The sequence below is a fragment of the Artibeus jamaicensis genome, unplaced genomic scaffold (assembly GCF_021234435.1).
Source record: "Artibeus jamaicensis isolate MK-2021 breed Jamaican fruit bat unplaced genomic scaffold, CSHL_Jam_final contig_1998, whole genome shotgun sequence".
NCBI classification, from domain to species: domain Eukaryota; kingdom Metazoa; phylum Chordata; class Mammalia; order Chiroptera; family Phyllostomidae; genus Artibeus; species Artibeus jamaicensis.
The window spans coordinates 12,349,808-12,372,524 of record NW_026521407.1 but is presented as its reverse complement, the minus strand read 5'-3'; the positions used below and the strand labels follow the sequence as shown (position 1 = coordinate 12,372,524).

The 22,717-nt window shown below is 37.3% G+C and overlaps 1 protein-coding gene across 4 annotated transcripts in view; it reads left to right on the top strand.

Moving 5' to 3' along the window:
* Positions 1–22,299, top strand: part of INTS2 (integrator complex subunit 2) — a 45,860-nt gene extending 23,561 nt beyond the window's left edge. For all 4 annotated transcript variants that reach the window (XM_037163700.2, XM_037163701.2, XM_053656936.1 and 1 more), the window contains exons 16-25: positions 2,542–2,646; positions 6,239–6,403; positions 7,733–7,934; positions 11,072–11,197; positions 15,081–15,279; positions 18,197–18,448; positions 18,798–18,905; positions 19,031–19,136; positions 19,969–20,145; positions 20,255–22,299. In XM_037163700.2, coding sequence (XP_037019595.2) covers positions 2,542–2,646; positions 6,239–6,403; positions 7,733–7,934; positions 11,072–11,197; positions 15,081–15,279; positions 18,197–18,448; positions 18,798–18,905; positions 19,031–19,136; positions 19,969–20,145; positions 20,255–20,424 — 1,610 coding nt within the window. In that variant the 3' untranslated portion in view covers positions 20,425–22,299. The remainder of the gene's footprint in view (positions 1–2,541; positions 2,647–6,238; positions 6,404–7,732; positions 7,935–11,071; positions 11,198–15,080; positions 15,280–18,196; positions 18,449–18,797; positions 18,906–19,030; positions 19,137–19,968; positions 20,146–20,254) is intronic.
* The last annotated feature ends 418 nt before the right edge of the window (positions 22,300–22,717 follow it).

Below are 22,717 nucleotides of genomic sequence, written 5' to 3'. Positions count from 1 at the left end.
TTAGAAATGTATTTTGGTTCCCATACCTGAACCAAAAAGAGTATCATTAAACTATAAGCACTGAGTATGTAGTGCAGGGAAGTTGCATTCTTGTACGGGTGTTTATTTTGGCGCGGCTGAGTGATTTACTCTTTGCGAGCCATAAATGAAGGTCCCTTTCCAGTGTTTGGCACATCAGTTTTACTTATTTATCTGAAGTACTGTGTTTTAAATAGACTGTGAATTTCTCAGTTGTTTTCTTTCCTGACTGTAATTGTTAGGGTTATACAGTTGATATCCCATAAGTGTAATTATAGTCTTTGTCATATTAGGGACAAGGTGGGCTAATAATAAACATTAGATAGTAGCCTCTCACTTTTATCCACATGTAACTAAATCTGTTACAGAATATGACACTTGTGGTTTAATAACTAGATAGTAGAGGAGTGAGTTATATGCAAGGAGGTGTTCTGGAGGAGAACTCAGACCATTAATATTGTAGCAGGGGACCAAGATACTCCCTTAGTTTTTATTTAACCTAGTCTCTGGCAAAAAACTTTTTTTAACACAGAAAAATACAGAAGCCCCAGCTGGGTAGTTCAGCTAGTTGGAGCGTTGTGCTGATACACTAATGTTTCAGGTTTGATCTCTGGTCAGGGCACATACAGGAAGCAACCAATGAATGCATAAATGAATGGAACAACAAATCAGTGTTTCTCTCTCTCTCTTTCTCTCTGTCTCAAAAAAATTTGTATTTTTACAGAGATGTTAAAGAGAAATAATTGCTTTAGGCAGGGTTTCATAGGCTGCTAGTTCTTTGATGGGATCATTAAAATATGATCAGAATTTTGTCTTCAATTTTATAGGTCTAGAAAATGAAATATATTTTTAAAAATTTTATTCATTTGAGAGAGGGGGGGGAGGTTGTTCCATTTATTTATGCCTTCATTGGTTGACCTCTTGTATGTGCCCTGACTGGGAACTGGACCTAAAACCTCGGTGAATTGGGACAGTGCTCTCACTAACTGAGCTACCCAGCCAGGGCTTAGAAACTTAAATACTGATACTTTACCCTAAGCGGATCTTGGGGACACAAGATCTTTAATAACACTAGTTAAAATTTGAGTGCTTGCTTCATATCAGACACTACTTGACACTTTACACTCTTTAACTCATGCAAACTCTTAACATTTTGAGGTAGGAACCATCGTTGCCTTTACTATACAGGTGAGAGCACTGAGACTCAGGGAAGTTAAGTAACTTCTCTGCTTAGTAAGCGTCGGAACTAGGATTTCAATGTCCCTGGAACCTCTGTTGTTTTAATAACCACCTGAGACATATTCTTACTCAGTTCATAAAAGATTGGTGTGGAAGACTAGGATGTTAATTTATTAATTTATAAGCGGGGTTATATCTAATTAAGAGGTATATAGTCTGTATAGGCAATGATTTTCAACCTTTTTCCTTCTACTTGCTCTACTATATTTACTGTCTTCAACCCCCCAAAAATGTGTTGAGCTTTACATTTTGTGGTTTGTATTTGAAAAATAATACATATATTGGATACGCGTGTTCTACGACTATCCTGGTCGAGCTGCTCATGCAGTTTTGTGATGTATAAGCACAGCACCTTGGAAGGAGACGAGGGTGCCAGGCATGCAGAGTATGGTGGAGCTGAGCAGAGCAAGAAAGCGCTGAGGAAGACCTTCTTCGTGGGATCTTGGAATCCACTCAAGGTCTCCGAGGACACAGCCAGAGACCCATGATATGGTCAAATCTATGTGTGAAGGATGATTTAAAGAGAAGAGAAATCAGAGTCAGGGAACTTGGGCCACAATAGATGTTTAAAGAGATGGTGTGTAGACACTGAATTAGTCCAGCAGAAAAAGAACAGAAATTAAGATAGACATGTTTAAAAAAAACAAAAACAGGATGGAATCATTAGCTGGCTGAAGGTAGAAGTTGTGAGAAAAGGAAGTCAAATTCATTTGCCCAACTTCCTTTAAAAAGTGGGGGATGTGAGAGAGTAGGGGGATTGAACAAAATGAACAAAGGTCTCAGAACATGGACAACAGTGTGGTGGTTGCTGGGGAATGGGGGGCATAAGGGAACTAAATGGTAATGGAAAAAAGTACAGTAAAGTTTTTTTGTAAAAAGAGTCACCACTATGATACAAGATTAAATTAAGGCGACTGGGTCATGAAGCTTTAAGCCATGTGGTCAAGAAAACAAAAACCTCTATTTGGTTTTCCTAATTAGATTTGGGAGACTTACCAGGTTTTCTTTTTTTAGTTTAGGGAATTTCTGCAGATGATTTCTCTTACCCGTTAAGACTTTTCTCCCACTAGTTTCAGTTTCTGGGTATTCTCCAGATGTCGCTCTTAGGTATATTTTTGTTCTTCCTGTGTATCCACTACTTTGGTAGTAGTTCTTCATCTTTTATGAGCTCTATTCTCAGATTAAGTGAATTAAAAGTAATTTGATATTGTGTTCCCATTTGGGTTGAAGGTTAAGATTTCTCTTGTTTCTGACACTTTTTCTTTTGCTTTTCATCTTTGACAGCTGCCATGCAAAGAAAGCCAAAATCATATTCGTCTTCGTTAATGGACCAGATTCCTATCAAATTCCTCATTCGACAAGCTCAAGGGCTGCAGCAGGAGTTGGGAGGTATTTATTTTACTTTTACTGCTAACATTCAATGTTAACAAATTTCGTCTTATAACGTTATAAATTTAATAGGTGGCTCGGTATTAATTCAAGATATTCCAGAGTGAAATTCCTGTTTGCTCACTGTTCTGCCTCCTGACCTCAACCCCCCTAATCCTAGCTGTGTTGTTTTGGTGTCCGATTTCAGACCTTTCTTCCTCCAAGTTGATCCTTATGAAATGGCAGGTATTCAGCTATTCAAAAATGCAATTTCATATGATTGAAGCTCATAGATACATACATGAATAAAAATTATTTTAAAATTATAAATGGTATTATACCCTATCTCTTCTGAGATTTGCTTTTTCTTTTGTAGTCTTAGAAATTCTTCCTATCAGCACATGTAGATCTACTTTATTGTTTTTACCTGCTTCAAATATCCCAAAGCATGGAAGTACTATGATAGTTTTACTGTAAAACTGTCAAATAGAATATGGGAATATTTTTTGAAATTTGTGATTTTTCCTGTTTCTAGTTATAACGTTTGAGTTTGGGGTTCTTTTGTTTTCTTGTTGCTTTAAAGCTGTAATTTCCTCTTTTTTTCTTTGTTATTGTTGGTTTTAGGGCAGAACTTGAACATTCTTCGAAGTTCACTTTTAGGCAGATGTCTGTGTTTATATCTTTGCTTAATTTATTTTCAAAGAAATGTTATATTTAGCAGCAGTTGGCAACTAACACGTTTTCTTGAAGAGATTATGAAATGTAGATTAATCTGCACTATTGTAAGCAGTCATTTCCGTGACTGCTTTGCAATAGTCTTAACTTTACATATATTTGTGCATTTAGATGTTTAAATTTTAAAATAATACCACTTTTCATTGTTAGTGTCTTTCAAACAGAAACATTAATTTTGAGCACTTTTGGTGAGAAAGGAAGCAGATGCTATGCCTGTTAGGACTGAGCAGGGGTATTAGGAGTTGATTAAAGTTGCATCATAGGGGATGATTGGATCTACAGTATTTTTATTACTACTAATACTATTATTACTATTTCTACTCATGATGATGATGATGATGATACTAATAATATAGTAACAACAATATTTATTAAATATTTATGTGCCGAGCATAGTGGTACTTCCTCTATTTAAATAGGAATTATGTACAGTATTATGTATTTTCTCATTATTGATATTACTCAATAAGCCTCAGGAATAAACATACTATGCTGTAAGCGAAAGATTAGAAACACGACTTTGATTTAATAAAAGGAAGATTTTCCACTTCTTTTGAGCTTCTTTAACCCAAAGAATAGACTTTATTTTACTTTTTCCTTTTAAAAATTTTTATTTTTAATTATTAGTTTAGGTGTACCACATACTGATTCAACATTTATATATCAACATTTATATACCTTAGAAAGTGATCACCACAATAAGTCTAGTAGCCATCTATCACTGTACATAGTTAGTTTATTGACTCTGATTCCTGTGCTGTATACCTCAGCTTTGTGAATTATAACTGGAAATTTGTACTTCTTAATCCCCATCACCTTTTCTGCCCATCACCTTTTCTACCTGCATCCCTCTGGAAACCCTGTTTTGTCCTTAACTCTTCTCGAAGGAAGGCAGATGCACCCTCTTGTGGATGCTATCAGTATTGCTTCAGTTGGCCAACATAGAGGTCTGTCCTGATAGTATCCAGACACGCACTATGAAAAATAGACATTTATTGAAGAAGATACAAGATACAAGAAACACTGTACATAAGACAATGATGCTTCAGTTCTTTTCACAGTAGGCACCTTGGGACCTCACAGTTCTCCCATCGGCTGCTCCATCATATTTTCTTGAATCTCATCAATGGTCTGAAATCTCTTCCCTTTCAAAGGTGATTTTAGTTTTGGAAAAAGCCAGAAGTTGTAGGGTGCCAAATCTGGGCTATAGGGGGCTGAGTCACCTGGGTGATTTGATCTTTTGCCAAAAAACTCTGCACAAGACATGATGCATGAGCAGGCGTGTTGCTGTAATGAAGCTGCCCATCACCGGCTGCCCATAGCTGCGGCTGTTTTCATCATATTGCTTCTCTCAGCTGCTGAAGAATGCTGAGGTAGTACTCCCTGTTAATTGTTTGGCCTGGAGGGCGTACTTGTGATGGCCAACACCTTCCCAATCAAAAAACACAGTTAACGTGGTCTTGATCTTGCTGTGATTTTGCCATGCTTCCTTCGGGCCTGGAGAACCAGGCAACTTCCATTGGGAAAACAGGCCTTTGTTTCCAGATCATAGCCGTGGACCCACAATTCATCTCCAGTCATGACCTTGAGGAAATCTTAGTGGTTTCATTGTTAGCAGTTTGAACCCAGTCGTTAGTAACTGCAGCATGGTGCTGCAGCACGATGTTCCTTCCGCTCTGGTAGTAGAATCCTGGAATGATTCTGCCATGACAAGTTTCAGGCCAAGATCCTGTGTCAAAATCTCAGACACAGTAGTTTTTGGAATCCTCAGGTCAGCTTCTGGTTCTCATACTGTCAGTCTTCGATCTTTGTTGATTGCAGCCTGGACATGTTCAACATTCTCAGGTGTTCTGTTTGTTGCAGGCCTTCCAGATTATGAATCACTTTCAACAGATTTTGACCAGCTTTGAAGCATGTGTGCCACATTTTGATTTGCACTTTACCCATTGCATTGTCCCCAAAAGCCTTCTGAGTCATCCAAATAGTTTCTGTGGAAGGGTGTTCAAGCTTAACATAAAATTTGATGCAGATTTGTTGATCTACTCCCTCAGTCATTTTGAATGTGATGGCCACACAGTACAAATGCTCACTCAGTGGTGTCTACCGCCCCCACTGACCACTACAGTGAAGTCATCATTGTTCATGCACATGTATTCCTGTCCACTCCTCTTGGCTGCCAGATTACATGATGTGGCGCAAACTGTTCTCATTATTTTAACAATGGCTGCGCTTTGTCTGGACAGACCTCATACTTCACTGTGTGACTTTGGGAACCTTAATAAATGTTTACAGCCTGTTTCCTTACAGTAGAATGGAAACAATATTGCTTACCTTGTAGCATGTTAGGGTGAAACGAGAAAATGTACATAAAGTGCCTGAGACCTTTTAAGTATTCAGAAGTGGGCAACTTTAATTTGCTACCTATCTATAGCAATGATTCTCAGCTGGGTGAGAGGAAAAAATATATTTTCCAATAGAAGCCTGTCAGAATTTCTGAGTGAGGCCTTTTCAAACCACATGTAATCTCTCCCAGATGGATATTCTTTGCTTTCCCCTCCCTTCAACTCTTGACCTACTGCTACATCAAACAGCTTTTCCTGGTGGGAGACTTTAATGTTGGGATAGGAAGGAAGAAAGCTTGAGAAACTTTGGTATAAGAAGTAGTTTCCAATGTCCCATGTATCAGATCACTTGGTTAGCTTTACCTAAGCAGATTTTCCCAAACTACTGAACAGGAGTTCTGGAACTGTAGCATGTACGCACAACAAGTGCAGATTCCTTTGACTTTCTGAAAATGAATGGGAGAAGGGAGAGAGGAGAAGGAAGATTTTGGTGTTTAAGAATGAAGAATCCACTTGACTTCCTGTAAATTTTCAAGGGTTGCATTCGGCTTTACTACGTCTCCTTGCAACTAATTACCCACATTTATGCATCGTGGATGACTGGATCTGTGAAGAAGAAATCACAGGGACCGATGCTCTGTTAAGGCGCATGCTCCTGACTAACAATGCCAAAAACCACTCTCCTGAACAACTCCAAGAAGGTACAGTGAATTGATAACCCTTTTACCCCCTTAGTAGTACAAAGAAATGTTAAGCTTCTTAAAATCTAAAAATCATGCAGAATTTTCCTGGGGATACAACAGTGTTTCGGTGAATATATTTTAAGTAATTCTCTTTACATCTGAGTTTTAACCATTTCATTCTGACATGCTTCTGTCTGTTTCCTTGTAGGTCCTAAGTTATGTCACAAAACAGGCCATGTGGTTTTAGGAAGGTCCTAACATGGTCAGAAACAAGTGCCATGGAATAGAGCAAGTGAACTTGCTTTGAATGTATGGCGTTCTAGCTCAGCACTATCAAATAGAAACATGATGTGAGCCACTTACAGTTTTAAACTTTGTGTAGCCACATTAAAATGTAAAAACAGGCAAAATTAATTTTAGTAATTATTTTATTTAATATAATATATCTAATATATTACCATCTCATCATGTAATCAACGTAAAGACTATTAAGGAGATATTTTGCTGTTTTTCCCATACCAAGTGCTGGCAATCTGGTATGTGTTTTATATTTAGTGCACATTGTATTTTGGACCAACTATGTTTCAAGTGCTGAACAGCCAGCTGTGGTCAGAGACTAGTTTTGAGCAGCGCAGTTCTAGATACTGTTCACTAACAGCAATCTGCTGGGTGCTTACAACTTATAAGGGGGGTCACCCAGAAGAAATTATTGAGAAATTTGAACCCTTCAAATGAAAGCTTTACCAAAAACAGTACTAGGGTATATTTTCATGTTTTGTTTCAGTCAATTTTTAAAATCAGTCTGAATCACCAAGGAAATGACAGTTGTCTTTGAGTCACTAACATGAATTTAAACATGAGATTATTTTTTGTTCTTTATGAAACGACTACATGTAACATGAATTTTTCTTGATGCCTTTATTTTAAGTATAGCCAAAACTATAGCTAGGATTGAAAGTTTTACTTTTTTAAAGCAACACTATTTTCTCAATTTGCTTGGCCTGCAGTCTGATAGAGCAGCAGTTTTCACCATCGCAACGATGTTTAAATGTGCAGTACCTGACTGTTTAGTAGTTGGGGGCACTGACCTCTTTGTCCTTCGATTGTCAAATTGAAAAAGATGACAACAAGTCAACAAAACAATAGCTGGGAATGAATCAAAGTTATACCTATTTTTTTGTCAGATCAGAAAAAAACATATTTTTGGTGTGCTGTAGAATTTTAGTAATTAGTGTATGTATGCCATGAGATGAAAAAAGCTTGAAAATTGCAGTGATAGAGCAATAATACTTCTTATTGGGTAAGCTGTATAGAATTTAGATTATGACTGCTGAGTTTTCCTTTTAGCATTTTCAGCTGTCCCAGTAAGTCACACACAAGTGATGCAGATTCTAGAACACTTGACTCTACTCTCTGCCAGTGAACTTATACCGTATGCAGAAGTATTAACATCCAATATGAACCAGCTGTTGAACTCAGGGGTTCCGCGGCGAATTCTTCAAACGGTCAATAAACTGTGGATGGTTCTTAATACTGTGATGCCTAGAAGGTAATTTTTTATGTATTGTTTCGTGTAAATAGATAAATGTATAGTAGTGATTATATGCAATAACCCAAACTTAAATGTTAAAAAATTACTGACTGTTTGAAAATACAAATCCTTTCTGCAGACCATTAAAGAGTTGTTGTAACTTTGATGAAGAGGTTAAACTTTATCTTAAGAAACAGAGAGAAACCTTAAAGTATGTCCAATGTGAGAAGGTTCTTTAAAAGTGAGCTGTCAGGAATTATTGCCAGGATCAGTGCTGTGATTGTCCTTTCGGTGGCCCCACATTTGCTGAACATGAACATTACCTAGAGAGCTTCCAAAGCCTCTGACCCCCGCCTTGCACCCCTTGGCAATGAATCAGCACGTCTGTGGGTGGAGAGAGCACTGGTATTTTTTTAATGATTCCCTAGGTGACATCAGTATGCATTAAAGTTTAGAGAGCATTGGATGAATTAGTTTGTCTTTAGTCATGTGATGCTCTGCTGGCCCACAGGTTGTACCGAAGATACTTGGTTAGCTCTAAAAACAGTACCAGGCTGAGCTAACCTGAGAATTTGATTCAGTAGGTCTGGGAATATTTATACTTTTCTTTTTTAAAAAATATATTTTATTAATTATGCCATTACAGTTGTTCTATTTCCCCCCTTCATTCCCCTCCCTCCTGCACACCCCCTCCCCCACCATTTCCCCCTTTAGTTTATGACCACATGTCTCAAGTTCTTTAGATTCTATATTTCCCATGCTATTCTTGCCCTTCCCCCCTATCTATTTTCTGCCTACTATCTATGCTACTTATTTTCCGTACCTTCTCCCCCCTTCTCCTTCTCCCACTCCCCTGTTGCTAACCCTCCATGTGATCTTCATTTCTATGGTTCTGCTCCTGACCTAGCTGTCCTCTTAGTTTGCTTTTGTTTTAGGTGTGGTTGTTAATAACTGTGAGTTTGCTGTCCTTTCACTGTTCATCATTTTCGTCTTCTTTTTCTTAGGTAAGTCCCTTTAACATTTCATATAATAAGGGCTTGGTGATGATGAACTCCTTGAATTTGATCTTATCTGAGAAGCACTTTATCTGCCCTTCCATTCTAAATGAAAGCCTTGCTGGATAGAGTAATCTTGGTTGTAGGTCTTTGAATTTCATGACTTGGAATACCTCTTTCCAGCCCCTTCTTGCCCGTAGGGTCTCTTTTGAGAAATCAGCTGACAGTCTGATGGGAGGTCCTTTGTAGGTGACTGTCTCCTTATCTCTTGCTGCTTCTAGGATTCTCTCCTTCATTTTAATCTTGGCTAATGTAATGATGATGTGCCTTGGTGTGTTTCTTCTTGGGTCCAACTTCTTTGGGACTCTCGGAGCTTCCTGGATTTCCTGGAAGTCTATTTCCTTTGCCAGATTGGGGAAATTCTCCTTTATTATTTGTTCAAATAAGTTTTCCACTGGTGGCTGTGCCTTTCCCCCTTCTGGTACCCCTATAATTCGGATGTTGGAGCATTTAAAGATGTCCTGGAGGTTCCTAAGCCTCTCCTCATTTTTTTGAATTCTTGTTTCTTCACATTTTCCTGTTTGGCCATTATTTTCTTCCTTCTGGTTCACTTCCTTGATTTGAGTCCCAGTTTCCTCTTCATCACTATTGGTTTCCTGTGCAATTTCCTTCATTTCAATTAGTTTAGCCTTCATATGTTCCTCTAATTTGTGACTAAAATCAACCAGTTCTAAGAGCATCCTGATCACCAGTGTTTTGAACTGTGCATCTGAAAGTTTTGCTATTTCTTCGTTGCTTAGATTTATGGGCTCTGGGGCTTTGAGATCTTCTTGAGCCATTTTTGGTCTGTTTCGTGCCTGTTAATTATGAGGAGCGGAGCCTTAGGTGTTCACCAGGGTGAGGCCGCCCAGGTCGCTGGGTTGTGATGCTGTATGTGGGGGCGGGGTCAGAGCAGGGACAATAGCAGTCCCCTCTGCTGCCTCTCACCGCCCACTCTCTCTTTGGTCTATCAGTCAGGCTGAAGAATTTGTTGTTATCAGACTTCTGAAAGTTCAATTTTCTGTGTTCTAGCTGTGTTTTCTGTTGCTAATATTTTGTTGTATCTCAACTTGGTTGTGGGAGAAAGCACGGCGTCTCCACCTATGCCTTCATCTTGGCGGAAGTCCGGAATACTTATACTTTTCAAATTTAAAAGAATTAAATGATAAGTACCTAAATTTTTAATAGTAAATATAAGTAAGTTAACATATAACGTTAATACATACACATAACTTGAGAAGTAGTATATAAAGCCTGCCTACACCTTCCATTTTAGAATATTATTCCCTAGAGACAACTACTTGCAGCTTTTATCCTTTTTTTTTTTAAGATTTTATTTATTTATTTCTAGAGAGATGAGAAGGGAGGGAGAAAGAGAGAAGCATCGATGTGTGAGAGATGCATCTGGAGGCCTGGCCTGTGCCAGGTGTGTGCCCCCATGGGGAATGGAACCCCTGACCCTTCAGTTCGCAGTCTGGTGCTCAATCCACTGAGCCACACCAGCTAGAGCCAGCTTTTATCTTTTTATTCTGGCATTTATATTTCCCCATATATATAATAATAATATGCCTATAATTACTATGATTTCCTAACTTTCCAATTTAGAAATTACCTTTTGACTTCCTACTATACAAGATGAAGATTTAACACTTTTACCTCCTTCCTCCCTTCTTCCACCAATACACACTTCCTCCTTCTCCATTTCTTCCAACAGATGTCTCAGAATTTTCAATTAAAGCAGTATTCAGTGTGCATGTTATTATGACTCTTACATTCCTGTTTCATAAATGAAACAGTTCAGAGAGGCTCAGTGAGTTACACAGAGTCATAGCAAGTATGTATTACTGAGAATTTAATTCAAATTTTCATTTTGTATGCCATGATTATTCCATTATAGTGCTGAAGATCTTTGAAACTACTTTTTGTTTAGTGTTTTATCTTCATTTATTTTAGAGACATAACAATAGGTTAGATTTCTGTAGATTTAAAAATTTTAAAGTTCATTCACACCAGTTTTCTACTTTTTTCTGAATATATCCTTTTAAGATACAGAGGACTGGATGGCTACAGGTTTCATTGATAATATAGCTGTATTTGAACATGTGATTATTTTCTCATCAGGCTATGGGTAATGACAGTTAATGCACTTCAACCTTCAATAAAGTTTGTCCGACAACAGAAGTATACTCAGAACGACCTGATGATAGATCCTCTCATTGTCCTAAGATGTGACCAGAGGGTACACAGGTACGTGTCATTTGAATTTCATTTCTATTAGAGAGTTATGCTTTGGAGAGTCAAAGGAATTGAAGAAATTCAGTTTAAACTTATATCTGATGTTTTTGCAGATAACTAGCCATATAACCTTTGAGGTTTTCTTTAAGTTGTCTGTGTTCTTGAACTATCTGTTCAGTTTCAAATAAAACCTAGCCTTAAAGAAATGTCCTTCTTGGTGTTGGCAACCCTCAGTAATGGCTGTTCTTTCTCCCAGAACAAGACCAGTACAGGGATAATACCATGTCTGCTGGTACTGTTGAAAAGGCTTTTAAAAAATTAGTTTATTGTGAACCATTAAGTGCATTAAAACTGTGATCTTTTTGGCATCCTCAACTATGATGTTAGCTTCATTGAGTCACATTTGTCTATAATTTCTTGCTAATTGCTGAACTTAGTTGCTTTGAAGTGGCTTCACCTCAGGGGCAGAATTAATTAATTCACATTGTTAATATCTGAATTTCTAGTTGCTCCACTAAATAATATCAAATATATGTAAGTTGAGGGTCCTGCCTTTAAAGTGATTACCACCTGTGTGAGGAAGTAAGACAAATAAAAGTTAAAAAATCCATAAGTAGAGGAATGGTGTGGTAAATGAATGCTATTAAAAGTTCAGGAAAGAGGTAAGAAAGCAGGACCTGAATAGTTTTATAAAGAATGAAAATAGGATTTAGATAACCAGATACTATAATGATGGTGATTAGTGGATCAAGGAAGGTATTGTGGGCAAAAGAATAGTATAAGCAAAAGTGTAGAAGTAAGAATGAAAACGACTTCTGTGCAGGGGTAAGTTTTCGGGAACAGACTTCAGAAGTGGAATGGTAGATTGGGTCACATGAGGGAGGCCCTTGCCGAGTAGGCTGAAGAGGTCTTTTAGGTGGTAACTTAAGAAGGGAAGCTTTACACCAGGTGGTTTAGAGGGGAAGGACACTGGAGTACAGAAGACCAACTAGGATACCCTCTGAATAGACTCATCCGCCCTCCAACCTCGGGATGAAATTCTTGAAGTGACCAAATGCGCAAAATCAGCCAAATATGAAGGGGTGAGATCAGGGTTTCATGGGAAATACGAATCGGAAGACTAACTAGTATAAATGACATTACGTATCTAATAAAAGAAAAGTAATAGTAAATAACACTGCTAAAACAATTTAGCGGTGTTAAAAATCCACTTAAGTAGGTAACTTTTCACCTGAATTGCCTCCAGTTGTTCAGAAGTTGTCAAATTATGCTGTCATGTGTATGTAATGGTTTTGTAGCCTGGATTTAAAAAAATTATATTATTTGTTTACTTACTTACTTATTTTAGAGGAGAAGGAAGGGAGGGAGAGAAACATCAATGTGTGGTTGCCTCTCACGCGCCCTTACTGGGACCTGGCCACCCAGGCATGTGCCCTGGCTGGGAATTGAACCCAGGAATCTTTGGTTTGCAGGCTGGCATTAAATCTGCTGAACCACACGAGCCAGGGCATGTACCCTGGATTTTTTAAAACAACTTGGGAACTTTTTCTTATGTTAATAGATATTGTTACATAAATTGGCTACATGGAATTCCACATAGATATACTATGTTTAGCCCAGTTTTCTGTTTTGTTTCTTCCTATATTTTATTTATGCTGTGGTGACTGTCCCATGTACTGTTTTCTTTGAATAGATGCTTAAAAATGGAATTATTGGGGCAAAAGTAATATGCTCATTTTTTAAGACTTTTGATTCCTATTTTAATTCTTTCATCCAGAAATGCTGAACCAGTTTCCGTTCCCATACTGAGCTTGATGTTGTGCACTTTTCCACACTGTTTTATAGATTTCCCAGTTTGAGAGGTGAAAAATGGATTCCCATTTCAATTTATATTTTATTTATATATATATTTTTAGTTTATTTATTTATTTTTAGGGAGGAGGAAAGGAGGGAGAAAGAGAGAAACATCAGTGTGTGGTTGCCCCTTGCTGCACCCCCTGCTGGGGACCTGGTCTTCAACCTAGGGACATGCCCTGACTGGGAATCGAACTGGCAACACTTTGGTTCACAGGCTTGTGCTCAGTCCACAGAGCTACCCCACCAAGCTATACCAGCCAGGGCCCAATTATATTTTAGATTAAATATTTTAATATACTTATTGGCTACTGGTATTTCTTCTTTATGTTGTAGCCTACCTTTCTATTGGATTGCTTATCTTTTTTTTATTTAAAGAGCTCCTTCTAATGAATATTAGCTCTGTGTATAGCTGTTTTTACCTTTATTCTATTGCCTTGCCTTTTAATTTTATTTTTTAAAATCTAATTTTTTATAAAGTGATCATGCACATGTGTTTTAAAAAGTCAAATATGAAAACATATCCACATGTAAAAATATGTGATGTTTTGGATTTGCATTGCACTCACCCTGCAGTGGTGGAGGAGGGAATGGATGAATAGATGACATCAGACTGGCTGTTTGTGGGTGACTGTCGCAGTGGTAGATAAGTTCTTGGAGGTTCATTATAATGGTTCCTTTTTTGTGTGTGCATGAAATTTTTTATAAGACACATTAATAAGTGAATAAACAAGAAGTTTAACAACAAGAAAAAGATCTACAGTGAACAGTCTTGTTCTTGCTCGTATCTACCATGCCGCCATTGCTAAAGCAAAATTTCTCTGTGTCCTCTTTTGACCAATCCCAGTTCCATCTCCAGAGGAAACTTTGTTGTCATAAATGGTGTGTATGTGGCTTTATTTTCTATGTATTTACACATTTTATAAATAGAAATATTGACTTTTTGGGTGGTTTTAAAATACAGTAACAGTAGTATATTTTGGGAATTATTATTATTGTTTATTTTTATTTTTAAAAAAGATTTTATTTTATTTTTAGACAGAGGGGAAGGGTGGGAGAAAGAGGGAGAGGAACATCTGTGTATGCTTGCTTTTGGTGCACCCCCTACTGGGAACCTGGCTCCCAACCCAGGCATGTGCCCTGACTGGGAATCGAATTGGCAATCCTGTGGTTTATAGGCCAGCACTCAATCCACTGAGCCACACCAGCCAGGGCTATGATTGTTTTTTAAAAACTTACTGTTTCTGCCTTGACTGGTATGGCTCAGTTGGTTGGGTGTTGTCCTGCAAAGTGAAAGGTTGCTGGTTCAGTTCTCAAAGTTTGCTGGTTCAGTTCCTAGTTAGGGCATGTTTTGGGGTGTATATGGGAGGCAACTGATCGATGTTTCTCTCCCTCTCTTCCGCTCTAAACCAATGAATGAATGAATCAATCAAGAAACTTTTTAAAAACATTAAAAAACTTAAATGTTCTCCACATGGTTTTTGCACATCAGTGTGCATAGTTCTACTTCGCTCATTTTAACTGTTGCATAGTGTTCTGTCCACTATAGGTTACTAGGCCTGTCCTCCAAAAGCTGATACAGAATGTCTGGAGTGGAGCTTGGAATTAAAAAAAAAATAAGTACTCCAGATGATTCGTATCTTCAATTTTGGGAAACGCTGCCATAATTTCTTTAACCATTGACATATTTTTCCACTATAAATACATAGATGTTTATTACAGAAAATTTGGACGTTTCATAAGAACCATTGACATATTGATGGGCACTTAAGTTCTTGCAGTGTTTCACACTTACAAACAAAGCTGTAGTGCCTGTTTATGCACACATGCCAGTTCTCTGTGATAGACTGAGAAGTGGCATTTCAGGGTTTTTTATTTTGAGAAAGAATATTTCAATGGGAAAGTGTTACTTTATAGGGAAAGAGTCACTTTCCTACTCTTTTCAGGTTTTTCAGGTACTGTTCAAGTCTAACTGATCGTACTTGGGCTCACTGATAAATTCGTGTTCTTTCTCACGTATTTTCCTTCCTTCTGTATTTAGATGCCCCCCACTGATGGACATTACTCTACACATGCTGAATGGCTATCTTCTTGCTTCCAAGGCCTACCTTAGTGCGCACCTGAAGGAAACAGCAGAGCAGGACAGACCTTCCCAGAACAATTCCTTAGGTTTAATCGGACAAACCGATGGCCCAGAAGTTACTAGAGAGGAATTGAAAAACGCATTATTGGCTGCTCAGGTAATAAAGTAAAATGTAGTCAAAAAGGGCAAGGGCTTCACTGTAAATATAATCATTTCAGTAGAAAGCATATCATGCTGTCTGTGTGCAAAAGGTGACACATGGTGTATTCCTTGTGTTACAGGACATGCTGTCATGGAGTTACCTGTACTTCTCAATGCCACATGGACTGTATTACTAAAATCAGGAATAATCTTCATGATACTGGTTTAATAGCCATTTAAATAAGATTTACATTTTAACAAAAATAAGACTTTGCTCCTTAAAAATCAAATGGTGGAAATAAATGGCAGAGACAAACAGAACAAGAAGTATGTGCACAGGGGTATGTGCACAACTGCAAAAGTTGGTTTACAGTTGTGAGTTCATGAAACAGTTTATTCTTATATTATTTATTAATTATTGTATTATTTTCCATGTGAACAGCTGCAAACCTACTTTTGCCCCACCCCCTATATAATAAAATGTCAAGCAGTGTTAAATACTATGACAACGTTAGCAATTCAGTTTTATATTTAGAAAAGTTTTACAACAATGTAGAATTGTACTGAAGCCTTAAGTAGCCCTTTGGAATAATAAAGGATATGTAAGATGATTAGTCTGAAAAGTAGAAATACTTTCTTAGTCCAAAATATATTTTCTGAATTTTTTTCACAGGCAGTAAAAGGAATTAGAGCAGCAGTAATAGGTCCATAACCCCTTTTCTGTAATGGGGATATCCAAAAGGCCGTGAAATCTGAAGCATTTTTTAGGGTTGGGGCCTTGATCAGGACTTGGGTCCCCTGAAGCATTTTTCTGATACTTCAGTTGGCAGAAAAACCTAACCTGATGTGACCTCATTTGTGACAAAGCTTGACCCGAATTGATGTGAACCTATTTATGGCCTTTACCCCACTTAATGTGAATATTGGTATGTTTTGCTGCAGAAATACTAATATGTTTGATTATAATGTGCTACCCTCGTCTCTGCTGGAGGTATTCTGTAATATTTCAGTAAAACTAATTCTGAAATGACCCATGGACATGGACAGCAGGTGGGGATTGACTGTGGGAGGGGGAGGGGGGCGGGGAGAGCAACGGGAAAATTGGGCCCACTGTACTAGAACAAGAAAAATTCTCAAAAACAATTTCGTAGTTCTAAAATAAACCTGGCCTTCAGAGTTTCAAATAAGGCATTGAGAATCATAATAGCCATCATTTATATAGTGCTTACTATATGTGGGGTGCTATTCTAAGTCCTTTATTTATATTAACTCACTTAAACTTTACAACCAACCTACAAAATGTGGCATATTATCATCTCCATTTTAAAAATATTTTTATTTATTTATCTTTAGAGGAAAAGGAGAGAGGGAGAGAAATATCAGTGTACGGTTGCCTCTCATGTGTCCCCTGCTAGGAACTGGCCTGCAACCCAGGCATGTGCCCTGACTGGGAATTGAACCGCAATCCTCTGGTTCACAGGCTCAAGCTCAATCCACTGAGCTACACCAGCCAGGGCTGTCATCTCCATTTTTAAAGGAGAATGAGACTCAGGTTAAATGACTTGCTTAAGGTGACGCATGTAGTAGGTGGGAGAGCCGGATTCAAGTTTGGGCGGTCTGGCTCCAGAGCCTACGAACAGAACAAAACAGAACAAAACAATAAGAACCTCAAACCAAAAACCCCTCCACCCAAAATGATGATTATAAAATAAAACTGACTTTATAAGTGATTATAATGTAAGCCTAACCTTACTTCATAATCGTGTTCTTAATCAGATGAAGGAATTATTTTCTTCAGGCAATGCCTCTCTTTCAGAGATGAACATCGTATATTCCTTTTTTAACTCCTTCCTGCTGGATGAGAGTGATTAGAGGTCTTCTTTATATGTAGGAGTGTCAAGTAAATCACCCCTTAAGAAACTGCTGTTCTATGAAATGACACTCCAGCTTGTAGACTGAGCAGCACTGAGTTGTGCAGGTGGAATGGATGGTAAGGTAGAATCTTCCTTGCAAAACCAGGGCTTTGAAGAGCCCATTTTCAAATTAAAAGGACAAAGTGTTGGGAAGTGTCTTTTAGGCATTAATTATTAATCACCATCTTTAGAGGAATTAACTACTTGGTAGTCAGTTGGGAAGGAGGGAATTGCAGGATAGGATCCTGGGAGAAGTAGGAATTTGCAAAGAAAGGAGATTTTGGTAGAAGTCGTTTTTTGCCGAGGGCCTGTTTTGGATGTCACCGAATCAGGAAATTCTTCTAGAAATGTTTTTAACCTGGAGTCCATGGATCTGCCTTAGGGATATGTGACCAGCCTGAGATGATGCAATATTTTTTATATATATTAGTATATTTTTAAATTTATTTGTCTTTAGAAGGGAAGGAGAGAGGGAGAGAAATATTAATGTATGGTTGCCTCCCCTGCTTCCCTGCTGGGAACTGGCCTGCAACCCAGGCAAGTGTCCTGACTGAGAATCGAACCGCGATCCTTTGGTTTGCAGGCCCGTGCTCAATCCACTGAGCTACACCAGCCAGGGAGATATATATGTTAATTTTTATAGGGGGAGGGTATATAGTTTTCTGCAGATTCTTAAAAGGGGTGTAACCCTAAAACAGGTGAGGCCCACTGCCCTATAGATTGCTGACTTTTTTCCCTAGAAGTAACTGTTATTTTTATCAGTTCTGTTTATGTGAAAACAAAGTCAGATTTATTCTCAAATATATGTCTCAGAAATTTTTTAAAATTTATTGATTTGAGAGAAAGTAACATCAACTTTTTCCCACCACTCATTTTTGCATTCATTGGTTGATTTTCATATGTGCCCTAACCAAGGATTGAACCTGGAACCTTGGTTTATTGGGATGATGTTCTAACCAATTGAATTACTAGGCCAGGGCCTTTCAGAAGCATCTTAAATTCAGTTTTATTTTCTTGTAGGATAGTGCAGCTGTCCAGATTCTCTTGGAGATTTGTTTACCTACTGAAGAGGAGAAAGCAAAGGGTACCAATGCAGACAGCTTGCCAAGGAATGTTCAAAGTGTTATCACGACCAGCACTCCAAATAAGGGAACGGAAGAAGGCGAAGACAATTTGCTTTGTAACCTTCGAGAAGTTCAGTGCCTTATCTGTTGTCTTTTGCACCAAATGTACATTGCGGATCCCAATATTGCTAAGCTTGTTCACTTTCAGGTCTGTTTGCAAAGAATGATGCTTTACAGTTGAACTTTTGGGGGTGTTTGGGGGTTGAATACTAAATAGGGATTGCTTAGAAACTGGAGATGACACAAATAATCATGCTCCTTTGCAATTTGGAGAAAAATGAACATTATTAGATTTTATATTAGCCTGTTAAAATGTTCAGGTAATTTATCTCTGTACTAGTGCATCAGAAAGGTAAAATGCCAGGGTGGATGTAGGGCACTGTAGCCTTCTGAGCAAGTTTTACAGAAAGGAAGTGAAACCTACCTTTATATCGTTATCTGTATTTGACTTACACTTATTTTACTTACAACTTTCCCCTTCTTTCTTGTTGAGACAGGGTTATCCGTGTGAACTTTTGCCTCTGACGGTTGCAGGTATTCCGTCCATGCACATCTGTCTGGATTTCATACCTGAGCTTATTGCACAGCCAGAACTTGAAAAACAGGTAACCAGCATTTAAGAGCTTTAGGAGAATTTCGGTATCTCTCCAGTCTTTCTGGTTATATAAAATATTTTATAATTTGTAAAGACATTTTTCAGAAACACATTAGATTTGGATTTGTGTTGCAGATATTTGCCATCCAGTTGCTGTCTCATTTGTGTATCCAGTACGCCTTACCCAAGTCGCTCAGTGTGGCTCGCTTAGCTGTCAACGTCATGGGGACTCTGCTGACAGGTGTGTGGCCAGCCAGTGTCGATGATGAAACTTCCAACATAAAAGAGTTAGTGACACTGATTTCTGTGTTACTGATAGTTTCATTTATGCCATTTCTGAAAACTTTTCTATCACAAATGTAATTTATAGTGTAAAGATGAATAGGTAGGCAAATTGTATCTTTCATTTTGTGAATGACTATGTATAGATTTATAATAAATAATAAGCTCCCCGTACTGTAGAATGGAAATTGAATCTACTTTCTGAATGTAATTATATCAATAGAACACAATTACAAATGCTCAGAATTTTAGGAAAATGTAATCATATGTATAAATAAGATCAATATATTCATTGTTTCCTGAAGTTCTAAAACATACTTTAACATTTTAACCACCTTCTGGTTTGTAGAGGAAAATAGTATGAAAATAAACTACTTTAAAATGTATGAACTATAATTAAATTTTTTGAAGTAATGGTTTAGTGAATTTCATATTTTCTCAGGGCTCCCGTAATACCCTGTTTATTTTTCTTTCCATTGAATTCATCTCATGTTATAATTTATTTGTAGTGGTTAAGAGCTTAAACTGCTCGAGTTCAATCCCATCCTTACCCCTGTCTATGTGGCCTTGAACAAATTTATTGGCCTTGAACAATTTATTTGGCCTTGAACAAAACACTCTGTGTTTTATTTACTGGGTTGTGAGCTCCCTAAAGGCTGGGTCTGGCCGCACCCTAGAAAACTGAGTATTCTCAGCATGGAGCCTGGTTCTCAGTGTGTTGTATACTATAGGCCATGGATGTTGAATGTACACCTGTAAAGACAAAAATTCTCTTTCATTCTTTCCAACAGTTTTAACACAGGCTAAGCGATACGCTTTTTTCATGCCAACTCTGCCAAGTTTGGTTTCTTTTTGTCGAGCATTTCCCCCACTGTACGAGGATATCATGTCTTTGCTGATCCAAATAGGGCAAGTCTGTGCCTCCGATGTTGCCACCCAGACAAGAGACATTGATCCAATCATCACACGTAAGTACTAACTTATTTTCAGACTTGTTTTAATATCTCAAACACACAGACAAACCAAAATTCTTTTTAGATTTCTTGTCTTGATTAACTTTTGTCTTTATGTTTTTAGGTCTTCAACAAATAAAGGAGAAACCAAGTAGATGGTCTGGAGTCTGCAAAGATCCATCTTATAAAAATGGATCCCGGGACATTGGAAGCATGGATCCTGATGTACAGCTCTGTCATTGTATTGAAAGCACAATAATTGAAATAATAAACATGAGTGTTAGTGGAATTTAAAAAAAAACTTAAAAAAAAATGAAGCTGTTGGTTGCATATACTCAATATGAATCTGTATCTCATAACAACTCTAAACTGAATGGGAACAGTATCATCTTTGAATCTCTCAAATGATTCGGTTCAACATGAATACGATTTAGAACTCTCCTGAGAATTATGCTTGTTTGTATTTGATTGGCAGTTCTTTGGATCTCCTTTGCTGGTAGGTTTATATTGTACCAGCTGAGGGGTTTTTTTTTTCCCTATTGGGTTCACATTGAAGAAACTCATTACTGGAAAGTGAATTTGTCCTTATATTTAGCTTTTGAAGTGAAGAGAAACTGCCATGGTTTTAATTTAATTTCTTAAAAAATGAGTTTGTGGGTAGCCTTAGTGTTTTTGTTTGTTTGTTTGTTTTTACCTGTGTGAGCTAGTAACAGAGTGTGACAATGATGCAATGATGAGGAGAAAAAGGGAGAATTCAGGAAAAATTAGGAATTTAAATACCCGAATAGAAATTTCTAAAGCTTGCAATGCAAGTAATAGTAATGCAGGATAGAATGCCGGTTCTCAAGAAGCAGCATTGAGAAGGCTTTCAAAGAGGCAAATAGCTTTTTGTAAATGATTTCCATAGAATTACAGATAAGGATTTTAAGATTTTTACATATTTGCTTCAATTTTTACTAATATGTAAAGCCATATGTTTAAAGAGATACTTGAATACTTTGGGATTTTACGATACTGGCTTAAAAATGTGTACAGAAACATCTTTGTGCAGAGAAGAACCTGATAGGAGGGTCTCATTTAGTTTTTTTAAAATTTATTTTTATAATGCTTTACTAACTTATCTAATGGTCAGAAATACATTGGTACCTATTTAAATTTTAGAGTAAGAAAACCCACTGGATTAAAGAGCTCTTGGTATGCCATCAAGATTACAATTCACATCATAATTTTAGAAGATCTTTGAGTAAGAAAATATATAGTGTTTTGTCCTCAGGAAAAAAAAACAGGGAAATACCATGTTGCTGAAGGATTTTGCAGTCCTCTGTTAGTAACTTCCATTGATTATTAGGTAGATGCATTCAGGTAGTCCGCAATACTCATTTTTTCCTTTAGTTAAGTATCCACTGTAAAAGGTACTTCTTTTTGCTTTCTGAGATACACCTGAATGACAGACAATGCCCCCAACCCTGCCTTCTGCCCCCACTTGAAACAGACCTCTTCACTTGTAAAAGAAATTAGGCAGGCTTATAAGAAAGCATGGGTTTTAAGAAATTAAACTTCAGCCTTTTTACTAGCTAATAGTTACATCTCATTTTCTTCCTTTGTAAAATGGGATTACTACTGGCCCTACCTCATAAGGGTATTATATGAGAACTAATTTGTAGCTGTTTCAAATCATGAAGTGCACAGTGTCATAGATGGTAGATCCTTAATGTTCAATTAAGTACTTTTTGTGAAAAATAAAAGCATTTAAGAAATACCATAAGAATTTTCATATTTTTAAACAAGGCGATTTTGTAGTCTTTTAAGATTAAAAACACCTGCTTCTGTTTTGTTTTTAAATTGAGGCTTTGGAATATTTTGTGTAAGTGACCTCTAGGAATTCAGAAAAGGTGAAATATGTTTTCTAATTAAATGCAGCGCACATTCCTGGGTCAATTTTCAAAGACTGGTCAACACCTGCTGTGTTAAAATAATATGTACTGTTTTCCTTCAGATTTGTTGATGATGTAAGTAAAATGTGTAAATATATTAGTAAATGTTAATATTCATGTATTTTAAGTTAAGGTTATAAAAGTTGTCACAATGTGATTTTTTTTATTCAAGTGAAAACAGATGTGTGCGGCTATTTTGAATATTGGTTTATAAACATTCATATTCTCTATCAAATGAACTTGTAGTTTTTTGTTTCATTTCAAGGGACTGGAATCCAGGTCTGTCTGGGTCCGGAGCCTAGGTGGATCCGTTTCTTTTATGCTCACACGTCAAATGGCAACACCAGGCTAGAGGCAGGTGAGAGACTTAGGAATTTGGGAGAGAAAAATCAGAATAGTTACCTTGGAGCAGTTACTTAAAAGATTTGATATTTTAAAAATCTGTAAAAGCAGAATAACAATTTCAAGGTATTTTTAGGGATTTATTATTAGATATTATCCTTTATTCCATTGTCTTAACAGTAAATTACAGCTTTTTTAAAAAGATTTTATTTATTTATTTCTAGACCGAGGGTAAGGGAAAGAGAAAGAGAGAGAGGGAAACATCAATGTGTGGTTGCCTCTCACATACCCTCTACTGGGGACCTGGCCCA